Below are 17,552 nucleotides of genomic sequence, written 5' to 3'. Positions count from 1 at the left end.
TGACACTTGGTCATACCACCTGGTATGATTATTTAATGAATATAGCTTTTATTTGCAACTCTGTGCTTCTTGAAATGGGAACCGGGTTTGTACCCTTTAAAAAACTATTTCCCATAGCACGTATAGGTGCACTACAGTTGTTCTTGAATGAGTGAATTCTCGACATGATTTCTCCACATTGTTTTATCTTCAGAGGCCTTTCTGTGGGGCAGCAGTGACCTGGTCATTCAGCCTTCAGTCCACAAACATTGTGGAGCACTTTCTGTGTGCCTGGTACTGGGCCAAGCAGGGGGAGGCAGAGATGAAGAGAGGTCAGCCCCTGTGCTGGATGCGTGCTGGAACAGAGCTGTCTACACAGTACAACACCCACAGAAGGGGTACAAAAATTCCTTCAGTAGGAAGTGGTGCTCCAGTGGGTCTTTCAGGAAGAGCAGGCGTTGACACATGGGAGCACGGAGAGAAGGGCGTTGACTAGGCACATGGGAGCACGGAGAGAAAGGCGTTGGAGGCAGAGACCAGCATGTGTAAAGGTCCAGAGGACTGGAAATGGAAAGAGGCAGTTAGGGGACTGTGAAGGGTGTGGCAAGGCTGGAAGAGTGGAAGGCTGGAAGGTCCGTGGAAGACCCTGTTTATCAGGCTAGAAGTTTGGACTTTACCCTACAGGATAACAGCCTAAGTCACTCCTGCAAGGGTGAACTGGGCAGGAAACTGCGGGAGACCAGCTAGAGACTGTTGGAAATGATCATTCCCATCCAGACCAAAGGTGGCTGAAAAACCTGAAAAAGAACTGTAAGTTAGGTCTTCTACCCTTACTCTCTATGGAATTGTCTTCTTGGTAGAGAAACTAGGCTGTCTAAACTCAACTTTCCTGAATATTAGAGGCCAGTGGTCGTTTTAGCAGCAACAGAGTGCAGTTGGTAACTACAGAGCAGGGTAAAATAAACTAAGCAAGTGACAGAGATGGATTTTAAGTGCTTCTTTACCTGACATACATTTTCCTCTCAATGGGAGGGATGGAGATGGTCCAGTAACATGAACACTGCTCACTGATGTCATAGCACAGGTATCAAGGAAGTATCCATGTTCAGGTGACTTTAGTATCATTTTTATCTATAGGAGAAAATTGGAATCATTGCATAGTGATGAGTGTTGTTCTGAAATGTCCATAGCTTTTTTTTTCTTATATAGATTTTTCTTTTTTCTTTTTTTTTTTTTTAGCTAAGTTAAAGGAGAAAATCTGAGCAGATCAAAGGTCAGTGAGATAGGGGGCAAAGCAGAGAATGACTTTTTTATTGCGATGTAACTAACATAGTAAATACAGCTTTTTTGATTTTTGTTTTTGTTTTTGTGTTGTGTTTTGTGTGTGTATTTTTTTTTTTTTAGACAGAGTTTCGCTATGTCGCCTGGCTGGAGTGCAATGGCTTGATCTTGGCTCACTTCAACCTCTGCCTCCTGGGTTGAAGCAATTCTCCTGCTTCAGCCTCCCGAGTAGCTGGGATTACAGGATCCGCCCCCAAGCCTGGCTAATTTTTGTATTTTGAATAGAGACTGGGTTTCACCATGTTGGCCAGGCTGGTCTCGAACTCCTTACCTCAGGTGATCCGCCCTCCTTGGCCTACCAAAGTGCTGAGATTATGGACATAAGCCACCATGCCCGGCCACAAATACAACTTTTAAAACACTAGTAATTGTGAAATCTTTCATTTCTGAACATAGCAGCTTTGTTGGAGGCAGAAATTCAGGCAACCACATGGATGGTGCTGCTAGCAGTTTCTTGTTTCTAATCTCAGTTATGCCTTCTGATGCCTTTTACTTGTCCTTATCAACTTTGTGTGATTCTTGGCAAGCCTTTGCCATTTGGAGTGAGTCCTCTGCACAATTTCTGCTGTCCCTTATTTTCAACAGGTAACTTCACTTCTTACTCAAGGAAATTGACATCATTGAGTATGTTTTTCTTCAACTTTCTGCCTAGCTCTACCCACCTTCTCCCTCAATTTTTCTTTTCCTTTCCAACTTTTCTTTTTGTTTCAAGAGGTAGATTTGTTACATGGGTAAATTGCGTGTTGTGGGGGGTAGGTGTACAGATACCCCATAGGTAGTTTTTTAATCCTCACCCTCCTCCCACCCTCCACCCCCAAGTAGGCCCCAGTGTCTGTTGTTCTTTCTTAGTGTCCATGTGTACTCAGTGGTTAGCTCCCACTTCTAAGTGACAACATGCAGTATTTGGTTTTTGGTTCTGGTGTTAATTTGCTTAGGATAATGACCTCCAGCTCTATCCATGTTGCTGCAAAGGACATGATCTCATTCTTTTTTATGGCTATGTAGTATTCCATGGTGCATATGTATCACATTTTCTTTATCTGCTCTGCCTTTGATGCTCATCCAGGTTGATTCTGTTTTTGCTATTTTGTGGATAGTGTTGAAATGAGCATATGCATGCATTTGTCTTTATGGTAGAAAGATTTATATTCCCTTAGGTATACACTCAATAATGGGATTGTGGGGTCAAATGGTACTACTTTTTGTTTTTTGACAAGGTCTCACTCTGTCCCCTAGGCTCTGGAGTACAGTGGCATGATGACGGCTCACTGCAGCCTCAACCTCCTTGGGGTCAAGTGATCCTCCCATCTCAGCCTCCCAAGTAGCTGCAACTACAGTCACATGTCATCACGTCCAGCTAATTTTTTTTTTTTCTCTAGGGGACGGGTTTTGCCATGTTGCCCAGTTGGGCTGGTCTGAAACTCCTGGTCTCAAGCCATCTTCCCTCCTTGGCCTCCTAAAGCGCTGGGATTACAGGCAAGAGCCACTGTGCCTGGCCAAATGATAGTTCTATTTTTAAATTCTTTGAGAAATCTCCAGGTTGCTTTCCACAATAGCTGAACTAATTTACATTCCCAGCAGTTTTGTGTATGCATTTTCTTTTCTCCACCACCTTGCCAGCATCTGCTATTTTTGACTTTTTAGCAATAGTCATCCTGACTGGTGTGAGATGGTATCTCACTGTGGTTTTGATTTGCATTTCCCTGGTGATTTGTAATGTTGAGCATTTTTTCACATGCTTGTTGGCCACATGTATCGTGTATGTCTTTCTTTGAGAAGTGTCTATTTATGTCCTTTGCCCATTTTTCAATGGGTTCTTTTTTGCTTGTTGATTTGTTTAAGTTTGTTATAGATTCAGGATTTTAGACCTTTGTCTGATGCATATTTTGTAAATATTTTCTCCCCTTCTGTAGGTTGTCTGTTTATTCTATTCCAAATTTTATTTAGACCGACAACCTATGTTTGTCTCATCTCTAGAATCGGAGGACAGGCCTGTCTTCTTTTTAAGGTCATCCCCTCTACCAGTGTCCTTGACGCCTTCCTCTCTGCTTGTTCTGGAGCCTACTGGTTATTGACCATGTCTTCTCTCCACTTTCCCCTTTTCTGCTGATTTCTCTCTTTCTGCCTGTGACACTGTGCAATTTGCTTTTATTCTAAAATCTCTCCCATTACTTTGTTTCTGTCACTAGCTATTACACTATTTCTCTTCTCCCTTTTTCCCTCAGTTTCCTAGAAAGAATAGTCTGCACTTGCTTGTTTACAGAAAGTGCCTAGGAACCCCACCTGACTCACGAACAAGAGCGTGATCACCACCATGGCACCCTCCCAGCTGCTCCTTCCTTATCTTTTCGCATCACCCATAGGAGTGCCCACCACAGAGGTGACCACCATGCTCGATATTGTGTTCATTGTAACCCAGCTTTCTATTTTCTATTAAGCTTTGTTACATATATATGAATGCTTGAATAATATATTATTTAGTTTTCTTCCTTTCTGAGCCTCATAAATATGGTATTATAGTATGTTTAGTCTTAAAGGACCAGCTTTTCTAACTAGATATTGCATTTCTAAGATTCATGGCTGTGTTAAATGAGGTCGGGGGGTATACAGCACAGTTTATCCAGTTTCCTTGAAGAGTGCTTGGAGGTCTGTGGGTTTTTGCACTTTATGAGCAGCTCTGTTGTGAACATTTTTGTTTGTGTCTCCTGATACACAAAGGCAGTCTGTCCACTGCTTTTCCCATTGCCCTCTGGCTTTTCCTTCACTGCTGTCCTGAATCTTCTCTTGTTTAGGTTTCCATGAATACCAAAGGCAGGTCCTCCCCAGTTCTTATTTGAATGGCCTCTGCTATGGTTTGAGTGTTGTCATCCCATATTTCATGTTGAATGTTAATCCCCAGAGTAACAGTATTAAAAAGTGAATCCTATAGGAGGTGATTGAAGCCCTCATGAGTGGGACTAGGTCCCCTTATGAAAGGTCTGGATGGAGGGAGTTTACCCCTTTTCACCTCTTCAGCCACATGAGGGAGGACACAATGTTTCTCTCCTCTGGAGGACACAAAAACATGGCTCCATTTTAAAACAGGGCAGCCCCCACCAGACACTGACTAACTCGCCAGAGCCTTAATCTTGGACTGTCCAGCCTCCAGAACTATGAGAAATAGAGTTGTATTGTTTATAACTACCTAGTCTGTGGTAGTTTGTTATAGAGGCATGCCGAGACCAGCTCAGTTGGGAGACCCTAACCTAGCGGCATTAGAAGAATTAAAGACACACACACAGAAATATAGAGATGTAAAGTGGGAAATCAGGGGTCTCACAGCCTTCAGAGCTGAGAGTTCCGAACAGAGATTTACCCACAAATTTATTAACAGCAAGCCAGTCATTAGCATTGTTTCTCTAGATATTCGATTAACTAAAAGTAAGGGATGGGCCGAAATAAAGGGGTGGGTCTGGCTAGTTATCTGCAGCAGGAACATGCCCTTTAGGCACAGGTCGCTCATGGTGTTATTTGTGGTTTAAGAACATCTTTAAGCGGTTTTCTGCCCTGGGCGGGCCAGGTGTTCCTTGCCCTCATTCCAGTAAACCCACAACCTTCCAACGTGGGTGTTATGGCCGTCATGAACATGTCACAGTGCTGCAGAGATTTTGTTTATGGCCAGTTTTGGGGGGCCTGCTCCCAACAGAGGCACAAAAGGACTAAGATACAAATTGGTACCAAGAAGTGGAGTGTTGCTATAACAGATCCCTGAAAACGGAGAGTTGGCTTTGGAACTGGGTAAAGGGTAGGGGGCTGGAAGAGTTTGGAGGTACATGCTGGAAAAAGCCTAGATAGTATGAACTAAGCATTAAGGATTATTTTAGTGAGGGCCCAGAAGAACAGAGCTGTAGACAGAACCCGAATCATCTTAGAGTTTACTTAAGTGGTCATGATCAGAATGTTGGTGGAAGTATGGACAGCAAAGGTCATTTTGATGAGGTCTTAGATAGAAATGAGGAATATTTTATTGGGAACTAGAGAAAAGCCCATTCTGTTTTTATTTATAAAATGGCAGAGAACGTGGGTCAGTTGTGTCTGTGCCCTAATGCTTTGTGGAGGATAGATGATGAACTAGATGAAGAGTGATGAACTAGGATATTTGGTGGAAGAAATCTCTAAGCAGAGAGTGCGGGGTGCTGCATGGCTTCTCTTAATTGCTTGTAAGAAAATGCAAGAAGAAAACAAATTAAAGACAAATTAAAATCAAAAGGGAAGCAGAACTTACAAAGATTTGGAAAATGTTCAGCCTGGCTAGATCATAAAGAATAAAAAGGCTGCTGGGAAGAATGACCTTAAAGGGATTTGGGAGGTCTTTGGGACTGCTACTCCTGTCACAGGCCCTGAGTGCCTGGACCACGAGGGCAGGAGGGAGAGGACCATGCCCCGCCAGTGGGGCCATGGGTCTAGTTGCCCAGGGCCACCTCGAATCTCTGCTTCCTGCATTCTGCAGTGCTCCTTGGCCACCCCAGCTGTGGCTCAGGTGTGGCTTGGGCTGCTGCTCTGGAAGGTGCAGGCTGTAAACCTTGGTGTCCATGTGGTGCTAACTGCAGCTGAGCAGAGTTCAAGAGCTGTAGAGTGTGGCTACTTTCATCTAGATTTCAGAGGATGTCTTGGAGGACCCAGGGCCCAGGCAGAAAACGTCTATGGGGAAGAGCTGTCACAGAGCGCCCCCACTAGGGCGGCACCATCAGAGTCATGAATTGGGCAGTGCCAGACTACACAGTTCAGGGCTCCATCTAGGGGGAATGAGGGAAAGACTATAAAGTGTTCAGGGAAGCAAAACAAAGAGAATAATTGATTGGTTAAAGTAGAAAGGCCTAGTTATAAGCTGTTGTGAGATTGGAGAAAAAATAAAAAATAAGGAATAAAAAAGACCCTAGTTAGAGTTTAGTTGGCGGTTCCTGATTGATGAAGCCTCTAGTTAGAGGTAGTTGATGGATTCTGCCTGGTTACGCTTAAGCTTTGTTTTACTGTTTGTATTGAGTTGGATTTGGTTTGCTTACATAGGAACCTGAAGTGCTGGAGTCTTCTCAGCCTAATTGTTTCCTGATTAATGATTTTTTAACACAAGTTAGGATGCAACTCCATCTTCCTGATACCTCATGGCCTAAGACAGCTGTTGGGGCTGCAGCTGTGTATTTCAAGTTTGCACACCACTGAAATAAGGGAAAGACAAGGATAATTCTGCTCTCTCTTTTTTTTTTTTTTTTTTTTTGAGACAGAGTCTTGCTCTGTCAGCCAGGCTGGAGTACAGTGGCACGATCTCGGCTCACTGCAACCTCCCTCTCCTGGGCTCAAGCAGTTCTCCTGCCTCAGCCTGCCGAGTAGCTGGGTTTACAGGCATGTGCCACCACACCCGGCTAATTTTTATATATTTTTTTAGTAGAGATGGGGTTTCACCATGTTGGCCAGGCTGGTCTTGAACTCCTGACCTCAGGTAATCTGCCTGCCTCGGCCTCCCAAAGTGCTGGGATTACAGGCGTGAGCCACCACGCCCAGCCAGTCCCGCTGTCTTTTAAGGAGCCTGCTTAGGAGCCCTGACAAACAACTTTGCCTTATATTCCATTGGCTAGAACTTTGGCTGGTTTTCAACATCTTAAAATGGAAAGATTTTACTGTATAAAACTCCAGCTATCCACCTTCTCTTGGAAGCTCTGGTGACACCAGGCCTTTTGACAACAGTTGGCTGGAGCTGAGGAACAGCTGCCTCCTCCAGGTGGGGCATGAGCTCCTCCTGTGGCCGCAAGCCCCACATGGCCTGTTCTGCTCATTTAAGTCACTGCCTACTTGTGACAGTACAGGCACACCTTTGCTTTATTGCCCTTTTGCAGATGCTGTATTTTTTTTTTTTTTTTTTTTTTTACCCAGTTGAAGGTTTCTGGCAACCCTGCACTGAGCAAGTCTACTGATGCCATTTGTGTAACAGCATGTACTCACTTCATGCCACATTTTGGTAATTCTCACAATATTTCAGATTTTTCATTATTATTATATCTGTTATGGTGATCTGTGATTAGTGCTGTTTGATGCTACCATTATAATCATCTTGGGGCCCGTATAAGATGGCAAAGTTAATCTATAAATGTGTGCATTCTGACTGCTGCACTGACTCCCAGCAGTTCCTGTCTCTGTCTCTCCCTCCCTCTCAGGTCTCCCTGTTTCCTAAGACACAACAGTATTAAAATTAGGCCAATTAATAACCCTACAATGGATTCTAAGTGTTCAAGTGAAAGAGTCCACTCCCTTTAAATCAAAAGCTAGAAATGATTAAGCTTAGTGAGGAAGGCTTGTCAAAAGCTGAGATAGGCTGAAACCTAGGACTCTGGTGCCAAACAGTTAGCAAAGTTGTGAATGCAAAGGTAAAGTCCTTGAAGGAAAGTAAGTACTACTCCAGTGAACACATGAATGATAAGAAAGCAAAACAGCCTTACTGCTGATATGGAAAAAGTTTTAGTGATTTGGACGTAAGATCAAACCAGACACAACATTCTCTTAAGCCAAAGCCTCGTCCAGAGCACGGTCCTCAACATTGAAGCAAGGCCTTCTACTAGCAGAAAGACCATGACTTACTGACAGCTCAGATGATTGTTAGCATTTTTTTGCCATAACATATTTTAAAATTAAGGTATATGTATTTTTTTAGACATAAGGCTATTGCACACTTAATAGACTATAGTATAAACATAACGTTTATATGCACAAGGAAACCAAAACCTTTGTGTCACTCACATTATTAGGATATTTGCTTTATTGTGATGATCTAGAACCAAACCCATGATATCTCTGAGAGATCCCTGTATTTGAGCTTAGATCCCTGGCTTGAAGGGATAAAGGAATGAGTAAGTGAGGGAGGAGGGAGTCAGCTTTTGCATGAGGCTCACTTGCTGCCTCCTTCCCTCCCTTTCTTCCTTCCCTCCCTCCCTCCCCTCCCCCTCCCCTCCCCCTCCCCTCCCATCTGCTCCCTTCCCCTCCCCTCCCCTCCCCTCTTCTTTAACAGGTTCTCTGTTGCCCAGGCTGGAATGCAGTGGCAGGCTCACTGCAGCCTGGTTCTCCTTGGGCTCAGGTGATCCTACCACCTCGGCTTCTTGAGTAGATGGGACTGCAGGCATGTGCCACCATGCCCAGCTAATTAAAAAAATTTTTTTTTTTTTGTAGAGACAGCGTTTCACCATTTTGCCCAGGCTGGTTTAAAACTCCTGGGCTCAAGTGATCCTCCCATTTGAGCCTCTCAAAGTGCTAGGATTACAGGCATGAGCCCCCACACCCGGCCCTGAATGTTGAGTATTGTCTGAAAGTTTAGCAGTCTTTTTACAGCAAGCACATTTGTAAGTTGTTTTGCCTTGGCATTCTTTGTCATTCATTCAACAAATATTTATTGAGAAAGTCTGTAAGTGTCAAGCAGTGTTTTAGACCTTGGAATACAGCAGTGACTGAACAAAATAGATGTGAAGAGGCTTGTGTGTGGTGGTTCAGACCTGTTATCCCAGCACTTTGGGAGGCCAAAGTAGGCGGATTGCTTGAGCTCAGCAGTTTGAGGCCAGCCTGGATAACATAGTGAAACCCTTGTCTCTACTAAACAAAAAGTAAATAAATAAATAAATAAATAAGCAAGCAAGCTGGGCATGATGGCACGCACCTGTAGCCCCAGGTACTTGGGAGGCTGAGGTGGGAGGATCACTTGAGCCAGGGAGGCAGAGGCTGCAGTGAGCCAAGATCACAGCAGTGCACTCCAGCTTGGGTGACAGAGTGAGACCCTGTCCTTTAAAAAAAAAAAAGTGAAGGATTCCTGCACTTGTGAAACTTAGATTCTAACTGGGGAGATGGTTGTTAAAAAAGAGTAAGTAAAAGATATATTATTGCATTTGGTGGTGATTGAGAATTCTCGAGAAAAATAAGACAGGGAAGGATGATAGGGAATTGGGAGTGCATGAAATTTATATAGGGTCATTTTGGGGAAATCACTGAGAAGTTGACATTTGAGCAAAAATCTCATGGAGGTGAGGAGGTGAGCCCTCTGGATATGGGAGGTTGGAGGGAAGTATTTCTAAGCTAGTAGAAAGTTCCGGAGGCAGGTTTACGCCTTGCTTACCTAAGGAACAGCAATATTAGAATGATTGTTTCAGAGTGAGTAAGGGGCCAGGAGTGTGAGGATAAGTTGGAAGGTAATGAATGGGAGGGCTGCAACTGTATAGTCTTACAGATCGTCCTTGTAAGGATTTTAGGTTTTATCAAGCACATGGGAACCCCCTGGAGGCATTTTCGGGGAATGACATCTTGTGACTTCCTCTTAAAGGCATTCGTCTGACTTCTGTGTTGAGAATAGACTTTAGGGGCTAAGAGCAGAAGCCAGGAGGTCAGTTAGGAGATTCTAAGCAATAGTGCAGGTGAGATGAGCTGGTGGCTTGGACCAGGGTTCTTGTGGATGTGTTGAAGTCATTGGATGCTGGATGCATTTTGATGGTGGAACTAACAGAATTTGCTAAACATTTACATGTGGGTTTGAAAGAAGGAGATGATTCTTTTTTACTTTTTAATTTTAAATTAATTTTAATTATTATTTTTGAGACAGAATCTCACACTGTCATCCAGGCTAGAGTGCAGTGGTCCAATCACAGATCACTGCAACCTCCATCCACCTCCTGGGCTTAAGTGATCCTCCTACCTCAGCCTTCTGAGTACCTGGGACTACAAGTGTGCACCACCATGCCCAGCTAGTTTTTTATTTTTTGAAGAGATGGTTTCTCACTGTGTTGCCCAAGCTGGTCTGAAACTTCTGGGCTCAAGCGGTCCTCCTGCCTTGGCCTTCCAAAGTGCTGGGATTACAGGCATGAGCTACTGTGCCTGGATGAAATGATTCTTATCAAAGAGGAATCCAGATTTTTTTCCTGGGCAAGTGGAAGGAAACAGTTGTATTCACTAAGGTGGGGAAGACTGTAGGAGCAGCAGGGGAAGGGCAGAATATTGGGAGCTCTGTTGTAGACAAGTTAAGTTTGAGATGTGTAAGAAACACCGAGGAGATGGTGATGAGACATTTGGGTCTGTAAGTGTAGCGTTTGGGAATTGTAGGCTGTAGGTGGTGATATAGTCTGAATGTTAATATCCCTGTCAAATTCATATGTTGGAATGTAACCCTGAAGGTGATGATATTAGGAGGTGAGGACTTTAGGAGGTGATTTGGCCATGAGGGCTCTGCCATCTCGAATGAGGTTAGTGCCTTCATAAAAGAGGCTTGAGGGAGCCACTTTGCTCTTCTGCCATTTGAGGATGCAGCAGCAAGGCACCATCTATGAAGCAGAACGGCCTTCAGCAGACACCGAATCTGCTGGCTCCTTGATCTGGAACTTCCCAGGCTCCTGAACTGTGAGCAATAAATTTTTGTTGTTTATAAATTATCCAGTCTAAGGTATTTTGTGATAGCAGCCTGAGTGAGCTAAGAAAGGTATACTTCTCCTGGCCTGGATGAGTGCACAAGGAATGAACAGAGATGGAAAAGAGCTCCAAGGGCCGAAAGCACTTGCAGGTTTGGGGGCTTGGAGGCTCTGGTGAAAGACTCTTGAGTAGGAGCTGTTGGTGGGAAGTACAGGAGGAAAATCAGGAGGGTGGGGCAACTTGGAGGCTGAGCTTGGAGACAAGGACTGGTCACCTTGGGCAGTGCGAGTGTCACTGACTGAGAGTAAGGATGGGGGTGGGCAGTGGGGACCTGAGGAGCCGGAGAGGGGATAGGACCACTGTCTCGGAGATCGAAGGGTGAGAGGACTAGGGGGTAGTTGGACTGCCAGGTGGCAGCACGGGTCCTCCCGCAGTTAGTGATGCTGAACCAGAGTGCGGCCAGCCAGCCTGGATGTGCGTTCTGTCTCACTCTTGTTGAGCTGCTGGAGGACAGGCGTGAAGCCAAGTGGAACTGAGAGCAAAGCAGTGTTGAAGTTTTGCAGGTAGGTGCCAGATGATGAGGGCAGCCAGTGAAGTCGAAGGTACGTGGAATGAACTGTGAAATGGAAACACTGGCTTTTACTTTTTGATAATCCCGTTATTTCTCTTTTTGGCATCCCGTCTCTTCATAATTTAGAACTATCATAATCATTTTTCACTCAAGACTGTTCAGCCAAGTGCAGTTTCTTTAAGAGTACTCCTTCAGTGAGCTTACTTAGGTATGTGTTTGTTTGTGCCTGTCTCCTGTTAATAAGCTGGTATGAAAGTCCTGCTGAACTAGTTGTTTCAGTCTTGGAGATCAGCAGTGGTATGGGGAGGAGAAGCCAAGCCGATGTTAAAGCCCACCATCCTTCCCTCCCCCGCTCCCAGCACCTAGTGATTGAGGAATTCAGAATTGAATACTCTCCTAACTTGCCAGTAAACTTCCAAGAGCAGTATGTGTCTTGTGCTCCTCTTCTGGTCTTCTGTTGTGCATACACTTAAATACTTGGCTCTCAGGCTGTAAATAATCTGCATTGGTTAACACTCCCCTCTGTTCTGAAGGCTGGGCTGCTGGAGCCCTGACTGTTGGTGGCTGTGCTGTTTGCAGTGCTCACGTTCTCTGGTTGAGAACCGAGCATGCAGCTTTAATGTCAGGCTCTGCCCTCCTAGCCTGTCATAGGATCTGGGACTCCTCTCCCCATCTTGGGAGGGCTGGCCTGGGGATTTCATCTGGGAAGCCCTGCCCAATGTGAGCCTCTAGGTGGACTGAGCAGGTAATGTTTGTGAGTGCTGAAATATTTTAACCAGATGTCCCTCCTCCAAAGAGCCCTTTGTCCTGGAGGTTCATGGAAACATGAGCTGTCCATCTGCCTTTGGGCCCAGGCTTCTCAGGTTGCAACAAGATTGTTTAGGACACCAAAGAGATATTTATTTTTATACAGGAAAGATCCACAGACTGTGAAGGTGAGTAGGAGGTAAAGAAGATGAATTTTCTTCTGGAAAATGGCTCGTGAAATTTGTACATGTGGAAGACAGAATAATCTAGTACAAGGAAACCCTTGAAGACCTGTTCTAGAAGGAATATATGAGGGACTGATAGAGTTTGCCCTTGCGTTGTGGTAAGGGGGGCAAAAAGTGCCATGAAATTCTAGGTAGAAAGCACATTCTGAGCAGTATATAATTCAACTCATTTTTAAAATATGGTTAAATATACTTATTAAAATGTAAGTATGTAAATAACTGCTTAAATATACTTATTTAATGTCTGATATTGTTCATCACCATGTTAGGTGTGTGGGCAGCTAAGATATGAGATCCTCGTAGGATCTGACCATGTTTCCCAAAGTGAGCACATGCCCATAGGCATCAGTAACAAGTGTGGACTGAGCTGACTGCAGCCTCAGTGGACAGAGAAGACTTGTCCTCCAGCAGTGTTACAGGCTGACCCCCTGCTGGCACCCTGATGTTGACATTAGTGATGTTGGCATTCAGATAAGGGAGAGAGCCGCTGGCTGGATTCCACAGAGAGGCAGGACTTGAAGGATAAGAAGGATTAGATGGTGCTGGGAAGGGGAGGAGCAGGGAAGGCAGGGTCAGGTGTAAGGAAAGGGGAAGGTGCTAGAAAGAGGAGTTTGGACTTAATGCTGTAGCCTGGGAAGGTGGCCCATGCCTTGGCTGTTCCACAGGTCCCTTAGATTCTATGGGAGCAAAGGAGAAGCCACTGTGTTTACCCCAGACTTGCCTTCTTCCTACCCTCCCCTCTCATCTTGGTGTACTTATCACCATGTGCCCAATCTGCGAAACTAGAAATGGCATTGTCATCCTCAGGCCCACACTTTTTGTCACCTGCTATGATCCAGCAGTCACTGAGTTGGGAGGCCTCCTCGTTTGTTTAATCGTATTCTACTATTAAATTTCCTGCCCCTTGTAATCCCCCCTCTCCTGAGTCTTCATTCTTGTTTCTGCCCAAACTGTTTCCAGATCACAAATATGATTCTGTGAGTTCTGTGCTCAGAAACTCCTGGTGATTCTACACCAGCCACAGGACGAAGTCTAGACTCTGCTCTTTCTAACCTGGCCCCAGCCCCTTTTTCTGGCTGTCTTCTGGATCTGAGCCACCATCTAGAAGCGGTTTGAATGGTGAAGTATTTCAATTTCATGGAGCTAACAGGATAGACTATTTAAAAGCATGTGGCACATATGATCCCTATATATTTTCCTTATTAGCTATTCATAGGCACAGCACAGAAGAAGCATTTATATTTATAATGATCTCATGTCACCAAGGAAAAGTTAAAATATGTTCAATAACTTGCTTTAAAAGGCAGCAGAAAAATAGATGTTACCTTTGGGGAAGATTTTCACCCGGAATGACTAATTTTTTAAAAATCTAATGCTTAAAGAGATAAGCCTCAGTTACCTGGAAAACCTACTTCTGATGCCCCATAAATGAAATGTCAGGTGGTCAGCAGGGCATGTGGAGCTCCTGATAGATCCTATCAGGAAGGGAGAGACGTAGATAAGCAAGACCTGAAGAATCACTAGAAAGCAATCGCAGATGCACCTGACGTGTTTACATGGGCTCCCATAGAGGCAGCTGCACAGCCCCGCGGTGCTAGCCTCTGTCTGGCAGGGAGGCTAGGGTTGGGGCCCAAGGCCTTTAACATCAAATATACCTTTCCTTTGATGAAAATGGGTTTGAATGATATTTCTTGGAAATTGAGGTAAGTTCTTTGTTTTTTGGCTCAGCACTTAGAAGATAAGAAACAAACCCAGACACATTTTGGAGGAGTTGGTTGCTCAGCGTGTGCTTTAGAAGTGATAGCAACCCCCACGGAGTGCAGTAAGAAGCAGCAGGATAAAGCAGGCACGAAGGGGCTTTGGTGCATGGACCAGCCTTGGGGTTGCCTTTCCTCAAAGAGAACAGATCTCTCAGTCGGGAGTTGTTGGGGCAGGGATGACAGTGTTAATGGGGGAGGAAGCGTCATTGTGGGCAACCTATGAAGAGGCAGCCGTCAGTGACCTTGGGTGTGTGTTCTGAGTGCCCTCACTGGGTGCACACCTTAGTGACCCCTTGCTGGTACATTCTGCTGTGAAGAATACCACGGAGAGACAGAGAGACCATTTTACCCTGATCTCAATTCCACACACACTTGGTGGCAGGAGGTATGGCTGGGATTAGGGGCTGTGGTGGACCTGTTCCTGCCATGGGGGATGAGGTCCCTCCTTCTGATCTTTGAGTGGTGGGGTAGGGTGGAGTGGGGTAGAGTCGGGGGGAGGGTAGGACTGGAGGCAGTGCTGCCCGACAGAGGAGGCTGCTGCTGGAATTACCACAGTGTCGTGTGTCTCCTCCTATTAATCCCCATGTGGAACAGCGGGTAGCTTGAGAAGCCTGAATTGTGCCTTAGTTCCTGGCTGTGGTGCTGCTTAAACAGACGAGCCTTGTTAGCCAGTGAGTTTGTGCAGTCAGTTCTTACTGAAGTCAAGCCTTTGGTCCAAGGGAAAACAAAGCTACAGGAAACATGGAACTTTCTTGCACCTTCTTGAAAATGCAAGTCATGTTGCCTAGGAAATACTTCTCTCACCAAGTATTCTGCACCCTGCCAACATTGGAACTGTGGAAGAGGCAGCTGAAGCTATTCCAAGAAAGTGCTAGCAGTTTGGTAATAAAAGGAAGTGGCATATCTCTCCTGCCTCTAGACTGGGTTTCTAGAAGTGCACATGGCCAAAAGGCAGCTGTGCTGCACTCTGGCAGGTGATTACATGCTGTCCTCATGGACACCTTGGCCGGGTGTCCAGTCTGCGCTGGGTGAGGGTGTACACGGACCATGTGCAAAGATCTACAGTGCTGCACGCAGTGTGTTGAGCGAGAGGGTGCCAAGTGCTGGGACGGGTGTAGATAAACAAAAGCAAATAGGTGCAGTACTGTGCAGCCTGCCCAAGTTCTCAAAGCTTGCTGCCAGACTGAAGACTGCCGGCAGCCTCTCCTGGGCTGGGTCGGGAGTAGAAGGGTGTCTTCCCCTTGCTAATTAGGAGGGCACTTCTAAAGCGTTTCTCTCTAACACAACAAAATGGTCTGCTGAAGGTGAACTGCTTTAGTGAGGAGGGAAGGCGTGACCATGGACTCAGCGATGGAGAAAGCCAGGGGTGATGTGCCCCAGAGCCCCGAGCAGTCCTTCCTGGCAACTCTGAGTGACCCACATGTGACCCTGCTGTCTGTCCACAAGCAGTGGTCCTTTAGGAAGAGCCCTGGGGTTAGGCACTCAGCCAGGCCAGTGTCTACCATGGAGGAAGGCACTTCACTGTCAGAGGAAGGAGAATTTCCACAGAGAGTTTTGAATGGAACCTGGGAAATGAGTTCCAATCAGGTCAGTGCAATTGCAGATGGGCTAAAAAGCCTGGAAGGGCTTGGACCCAGTTTAAAGATGAAGGTTTCTCTCCATATCTCTTGTGTGGGGTATTGGGGGAGGTCTGGGGAGTGGAATGAGAGTGTGAATGTAGCACCTGGCTTGGAAGTTTGGGTTTTGTTGCTGTTTGTTTTCAGAATATTTTGTAAGCCTCTATGAAACAAAAGTTTTCCACAATGCAAGTCAAACAAAAATGAATCCTTCCTTCTTTTTACTAATGTGTTTTATAGTGTATACTTTATTTTGTTAATCTGTACATTTTAATTAAACATTTTGAAAATGTTGCAAAATGAAGTTCCTTTTCTTAAGCAAATTAAAGTTTTGTTACTCCAAAGGTTAGGTCATGTCCAAAAGTAAGGTACTATAACATTTTGTAAAAATGTGCCTTTTAGTAGCATTTCTGAGCAACTGGTGGTGTGTACAGGGTCTTTTTCATTGACCTAGTCAGACGAAAATAAAAAATGACTTTTGAAGGCATTTACTAGTTAGATACAAAGGAAGGTTTCATAAGTACTTGCTTCCTCTAAGACTTATTTTTATGTTGTTCATTGGTTAAAGTCCCAAAGACTAAAGGACATTTTGTGAAAATAACTTTTGAATGTACTGTGCAAGAGATTTACATATGTTGAAATCACAGGGTACTTGGATATTAAAGACAGAAACTCCTTTTGAGTATTTAAAGATTCTGCATTTTGCTATCAGGTTTTTAACCAAGGATGTAACTATGCTCAGATGTATTTATTTTAAAATTTAAAAGTGGTTTTTGGTGCTCTGAATTTGTGGAAATTTCTAAGAGACTCTTTCAAAGTTTCTTTCCAGGCAAATTCAAATATAGGAAATGTAGAATTGTTCAGTGGCTGCCAGTTTGGGTAGCTTCTCCACAGAGGTTCGAGTGGTTTTGTGGGGGGGGAAGTAAGGTGATAGATACAATTTTAATTACTTTGTTTTCTAAAGTAGTTTTATAATTTTCATTTCATATCTCTTTAAACTGTACTAAGCCAGTAGCTAAACTAATGTGTTACATCACTTAGAATTTTAAAGAGTGACAGAGCATTTAATCTTTTAATCAGTCTTTTCATATGTTGCCAGGTTATACAATATATGGTGAACATTTATACTTTTACCCATGTTGTTTAAAATAATGAAATATTAAATATTTTGGGGTGCAAATGCTTGAGGCATTTTTAAAAATGTCCAAACTGTTACTTTACCATTTCCAGCCTATATCTGAAGTTTTGAGATATGACATATGCTAGTGATTTTTAAGGTCAGCACCAATCTGTGACTAGCAGGGCAACCTGAAGCTGAGTAGGGGAGCCTCTTCAGAAAGGAGGGCTGGGGAAGAGGCCTTGGTGGAGGGGATCTGAGTGCAGACCCATTTCAGGTTGTGGGACCTGGGCAGGTGAGTCTTGGACACTCTTCTTTAGATTCTTCATTGCAAAGCGGATGATAAATCCTGCCTCATACGATTGTGAAAGCACTTTGTAGATTATCATACAAACGCAAAATAGTGTTACTTCTGCCAAAATTATGCTTTTCCAGAAGTATTTCCAACTCTGAGATATGTTTGATGTGTTGTCTGAATGTCAGGATAGGACTGTGATAACCCAGTAATCTATCTGATCACAGTTGCAACTCTGTTTTTCCTTTGTTTTTTTTTTCTAAATTTTTTATTTTGGGACATGGTCTCTTGCTGATGCTGAGGCTGGAGTGCAGTGGCATGATCATGGCTCATAGCACCCTTGACCTCCCAGGTTCAAGTGATCTTTCTGCCTTAGCCCCCTGAATAGCTGTCACTACAGGTGCAAGCCACCGTGTCCAATTTCTCTTTTTATTTATAAAGATGTGGTCTCCCTATGTTGCCCAGGCTGGTCT

General features: G+C 44.5%; 1 protein-coding gene across 29 annotated transcripts in view; it reads left to right on the top strand.

The window, feature by feature from the left end:
- Positions 1 to 17,552, top strand: part of ATP7B (ATPase copper transporting beta) — an 81,664-nt gene that overhangs the window by 4,747 nt on the left and 59,365 nt on the right. For 14 of the 29 annotated variants that reach the window (XR_012426986.1, XR_012426985.1, XR_010582602.1 and 11 more), the window contains exon 1: positions 15,219 to 15,638. The exons of 14 other annotated variants lie outside the window; for them this stretch is intronic. Coding sequence is in view for 8 of the 15 variants with exons in the window: in XM_065533278.1 (XP_065389350.1) it covers positions 15,390 to 15,638 (249 nt within the window). In the remaining 7 variants the exon portion in view is untranslated. Of the gene's footprint in view, positions 1 to 14,333; positions 14,437 to 15,218; positions 15,639 to 17,552 lie in introns of those variants that run through there. One more of the 29 variants, XM_065533277.2, reaches the window with a different exon arrangement.

This window comes from Macaca fascicularis, chromosome 17 (genome assembly GCF_037993035.2).
Source record: "Macaca fascicularis isolate 582-1 chromosome 17, T2T-MFA8v1.1".
NCBI classification, from domain to species: domain Eukaryota; kingdom Metazoa; phylum Chordata; class Mammalia; order Primates; family Cercopithecidae; genus Macaca; species Macaca fascicularis.
The sequence above is the reverse complement of the archived record's forward strand: the minus strand, read 5'-3'. Positions and strand labels throughout refer to the sequence as shown.